We start from the raw sequence: 5,000 nt of genomic DNA, 5'->3' as shown, positions 1-5,000 counted from the left end.
CCGAACTAAACTAAAGTAACTAACTCTACAAACAAAAACATCCACAAACACTGCCAAAGGAAGACGGTTATTGATTGATTTTAGAATGGGGACCGGGAAGAAGAAGGACATTAGCAAGCGCATACGATAAGGCGCGTCGAAAGGGAAACCTGGGGAAGGGATCGCGGCCACACTCGGCCAGAGTGTGCGCAGCATTGTGATTGTTGTATTTACGAGAGTAAGGTGTCCAGCGATGGTGGAGGACATCCACAGCATGTGGTATGTGGCATCGAGCCACTTTAGGAGAAGGTGGAAAGAATGGATTGAACGGTGGACGGTATGGTGAGCGGTGAACAGAATTTGTGATATTTTTAAACACTCGAACAGCAAACCGATGAGCAAAACAATACTAAACCGACAGTAGAGACGCGAACCACAAACAGCAGCGAGACAAAACAAAAAGGACAAAAAAAGAAAACATACAGACACACTAAAAAGAAAGATTACAATAGTCTACGGATGGATGATGGATACATGCGGCGTGAACTGCGATTAGGTTGATCACGAGTGTGGGTTTTTTTTCTTCTGTTTCTATTATGTTTTGTTGGTCCCGTTAAGTTCCTTGTTGTTTAGTAGCCAACAACCATCGCTTATGGCCACACTTTCGCTCACAGTCCCGCGCGACGCCTGTACTATGCAGTTTGCTGTTAATGCACTCGTTATGTTTGATCGTTTGTTCCGGAATCCGTGTACCGTGCATCAACCGAATCGCACAGACAGGGGCACCAGAAGCCAAAGTATGGTAAATATAGAAGAAAAAAAGGAGCAAGGAAGGACCAGGAAGTGTAGAATATGGTCGAAGGAGCAATAGATCGGCGGCGGTGCGGTGTAGATATCATAGAACGTAGAATAGAACAAAGCAAAACAACAATCGGACATTTCCAGGCGCGAAAAGCAAAAGCAACAGCAATCTTCTGGCTTAGGATTTGTGTTTGGTGCGTTGGTGCGATGGTGGGTATTGATTTTCGTTCTTCCGCAGAGCGAATCGTCACTCCACGACATGCACCAATACCGAAACACAAACACAAACGCACACAAGCACCTGCTTGTGGTACTGAGACGGCTAAACAATCAAAATCAAATTAGAACCTAGAGAACCTTTCGCCTTTTCCAGCGGCTTTCCCCGCAGCTTTTTCTCAACACAAAACACAGCCACACAGACATTGTACATACTTTTCTTCGCGCTGTTTCCGGTTTTAGCAAAGAGGAGGCTCTAAGTTTTCTGTAAAACTTTTTTAAACGTGATGTAGCTTTCGAATTAGGGGCGATTTACGAAACGAAACGCAATGGGATGAAGGCGGCGGAGGAGGAGTAGTGGGAGCAAACGGTGTGTTTGTGTTAAGCACATTCCGCGAGTCAATATTTTTAAGGGAAAACTTTAACATTATCGGTGTCCGTCAGTCAGGGCGTGTGGCGGTGAACAAAACACTGCGTCAGAATCGGTTCTATCGCTTTTTCTCTATAGTCTGATTCACGTACTGCTGTTGTGGGGAACGCAAAGAGAGGACAGAATTGTGGCAAAAAAAGGGGCTGGACGCTAGGCATTAGGTAAGTAATTTAAACTACAACAATAAATCATCACGCATCGACTAAATTTTAACCTTCGTTACGGCAGTGAAAAGGTCTAAGAACGAGAAAAGGAGAATAAGCAAACGTTGGAAAGGGAAACCATAGCAATGGAATAGGAGAGAAAAATCGAATTACACAAAGGATATAAACATATTACTGGATCTGACAATGTTTAGGAGACTTAGAGGAAAGCAGGAAACAAAAGAAAAACCATTAAATTAGTGAAATGACGAACAAGTTTAGCAACCAGCGTGTAGCGTAAAACTCGACAGCTCGAGAGCGCGCGCGTAATTGTAAAAAACAAAAACGGGAAAAGCCCGATGAAAAGATGAGCCAGTCGGTTAAATGGGGAGTATAAAATTATAAATTTCATATCGAAACACACACAAAATCTAGCCAAAATCAAACCAAATTCTTTACGGCCGGTTCCGCGGTGAACGAGGGAAGAGGAAGAACGAAAAATTGTATTTAATGAACGAAGCCATTAAGCTACCAGTAGAGGCATCAGGTGGGAGCAAGGCTCAGGGCGAAGGAAAGTTAGTAAATTCCGAAAACACTTCGCCCGGAGACATGGCCAGGGTTTCATTACGGATGTAATTTATCTTTAAAAAGAATGGAGAATAGTAGTAAAATCGGAACGTTCGTTCGCAAGATGTCAACAGATTAGGGACAAATGAATAACGGGAAAGAGCATGATCAGCATGGCAGATGGGTGATCCCTCTATTGTTTTGAAACGAGTAAAATGCACGGAAAACTAAAAACAGGGTTTAGAGAAGGTCGTTTGTTGGGGATCGCTGTGAGATACGTTGTGCTGCTGTCATTCACTCGCATGTTTCATTATCAAATTCCTTTTTTTTTTTTCCTTCACCAGCAACATTACTTTTGATGTTTTTAACAGGCATCGGAATGATTGATTTATTTTTTCACATTATTTGTTCTTCTATGAAATTTCTATGATTTTGAGTAACTATTCATTCATTCTATGTTTGCGTTTTATCAGCTCCTGTATGTTCATAATTGCTTCCTTTCTCCTTAGCGAGCGTTCTCACATCGATTCGCAATCGAAATTTGTTGATAGTAGAAAGTAAGGTAATCGTGAACGTACCCCCACTTCCATCCGCTTGAAATCCAGCAATACAAAAGTAAGAAAACAAAACAAACCCCACATTGAAAACGGCGGTTCGGTCAGGTAAGGGTAACCACACCCCCTACCAGCGCCCGCCCCCGGGGGGAGAGAAAGGCACAACCAAATATTCGCAGACACTTAACTGGATTCGCAACAAAAAAAAAAAAAGAAACCCGAATCGAAATCAAATTATAATAGCAAAGAAATTAATTCATTATTATGTCTCTTATCATGACATCTTCTTGGCAACTATCCCTCCCCCCTCCGAGGGGTTTGGAAACGTTGGCGAGCGAGGAAGGAGGAGGTATGGTGAAGTATGTTTAGATAGACACCGTGGGCCGCGGTATCTGGCCATCTGGCGGGTGAGCAGTTAATCGGGGGCAGGATGAATGGAACGAGGTTAACAGCAGTGAGGGTTGACGGCAGAATGTGTGATGATGATGACGAATGGTGTGTAGAAAAGAGGGGGAAAGTGGAAATGGTTAGAAAATATAAAATCTTTAAAAACTGACCCGTGCCCCCGTTAAGAAATGAAAGAAAATGGCGCCACGATTGACTCCCCGTTTTTGGTAGAAAGTATCTGCTTTATTCCACTTTTACATCCCCTTGCTCCGGCACATTCAATCGGACCGACTCTTCGGCCTCTTCCGTGTTCGCCTTCTGCTCCGGATGCTGCGGCTTTCCATCTTTCGGTGGTTTCGGCAAGGACCAGAAGCGTTGATCTTTCCCGAAAAGGCGTGCCTCTTCGATCGTGTTCGGTAGAGCTTGGTGTAGCGTTTCGGGCAGAAATGATGCCGCCATCGTACCCACAGCGGCCGACAGTCCCATCACGATGAACGGATAGCGTACGTCGTACTCGGTACCAAGGTGCACCAGATAAGGGCCAACGATACCGAATAGGGTGGCCGCAATCGTTCCCACCGACATGCCCGTCTGCCGTAGACACGTTGGATAGATTTCGATCGACTGCAGGTTGACGGCGAAGAACGTGATGCTGATGCAGAACTTGACGAACGTCGCCAGTGCGGTGGTCAACGTTTCGTAGCTTGGATCACGCACGATCAGCACCACCACCAGGCAGGTGATGCTGGCCATCAGGAAGGCTGTGGCGTTGGTCGTGCGCCGTCCGAACCGGTCACACACTCGCTGCCCGATCAGTGCCGCCGGTACCTCGATCAGGCTCTGGTACATGAAGTTTAGGAACGGATTACCATCCATCCGGGAGCTCAGCAGGACGAGCGTAAAGTACAGGACGCTACCCACCGTCCTGGTGCGTGCGTGGAGCGTGAAATGAAAACACGTACGCGATTAATCACCGAGACGATGAGTCGGAAACGGGGAGGGGGGGGGGGCGGATACAAAGAAAAGAGGTCCTCCCTCGCTCTCTCACCAGCACAGGACGACCAGGAGTGTGTTCCGCGTCATGCGCCAACCGTCGAACAGCGAGGCTATACCGTAGACGGTGTCGGTACGGTGGTCCGCTAGCCGCTTCTCGAGCATATGCTCATCGTACGGCAGCTCGCGGATGCCGTTGATGTTCGCTATCCGTTTGAGCTGCTTCAAGGCACCCCGGTAGTCACCACGTGTTGCCATCCAGCGGGGCGATTCAATCTGGTAGCTGCTCGTTCGTTCGTTCGTTCGTTCGGCGTGGAAACGAAATTAGAAAGGAGATGGGGAAAAAAACACACGTTAAAGGATGATTGATACGGACGAACTGGACGCGCCCTTTTATGCCAGCAGCTTGGAAACATGTAACACCCACGGACACAGGGTAGCGTCGCGCTGTTGGAAGCAAAATGAGTTTCATCTGTCCGGAAAAAGCGCCTTCTTCAACTTGTTTGCTGCGTTTTCTCCGTTCGTCCGGTTCACTGCCACTGGCACGTTTTGCAATCAACGTTGTTTTTAGCTGCGCTGGCGTTTGCTACGCATTTTCCCTTGTCTGGCGTTGAGGTAGTTCTAAACTGCGGCACCATTTAGGGTTTTGTGGTGTATAAAAGGCGATAGTGGTGTCTGCATCTAGTAATCTATTGCTTTAACATAGTAACCTTCTCAAATTTAGTCGATCGTGGTACTGAACATCAAAACAACTGTCAAATGGTGGCTCTATCTCAGTAGCCACGGCACCAGCAGAACGAAGAGTACATCCGTTGGATTGATTCTTGGAATTACGAAATATCTTGAATATTGGTGATTTGAACATTGGCGTAGCTTGTGAAATTTTAGAGAGAAAGCGCTGGTAGGCCATCAATCGACCGCAGCATCCTT

The 5,000-nt window shown here is 46.4% G+C and overlaps 2 protein-coding genes across 3 annotated transcripts in view; one reads left to right on the top strand and one right to left on the bottom strand.

Annotated features, from left to right (window-relative positions):
• Positions 1 to 3,148, top strand: part of LOC126570018 (PH domain-containing protein DDB_G0275795) — a 124,764-nt gene extending 121,616 nt beyond the window's left edge. Inside the window, exon 18 of the mRNA XM_050227463.1 lies at positions 1 to 3,148. This exon is cut by the window's left edge and continues 1,139 nt beyond it. The gene's annotated coding sequence lies outside the window, so the exon portion shown is untranslated.
• Positions 3,149 to 3,301: 153 nt separating this feature from the next.
• The window catches only part of LOC126570027 (beta-alanine transporter), a 14,501-nt gene continuing 12,802 nt past the window's right edge, over positions 3,302 to 5,000 (bottom strand). For both annotated transcript variants that reach the window (XM_050227476.1, XM_050227478.1), the window contains exons 7-8: positions 4,126 to 4,353; positions 3,302 to 4,002 (exon numbers count right to left, since the gene is read on the bottom strand). In XM_050227476.1, coding sequence (XP_050083433.1) covers positions 3,321 to 4,002; positions 4,126 to 4,353 — 910 coding nt within the window. In that variant the 3' untranslated portion in view covers positions 3,302 to 3,320. The remainder of the gene's footprint in view (positions 4,003 to 4,125; positions 4,354 to 5,000) is intronic.

The sequence above is a fragment of the Anopheles aquasalis genome, chromosome 2, assembly GCF_943734665.1.
Source record: "Anopheles aquasalis chromosome 2, idAnoAquaMG_Q_19, whole genome shotgun sequence".
Classification (NCBI taxonomy): domain Eukaryota; kingdom Metazoa; phylum Arthropoda; class Insecta; order Diptera; family Culicidae; genus Anopheles; species Anopheles aquasalis.
Note: the sequence above shows the minus strand (reverse complement) of the source record. Positions and strands in the feature narration are given on the sequence as shown.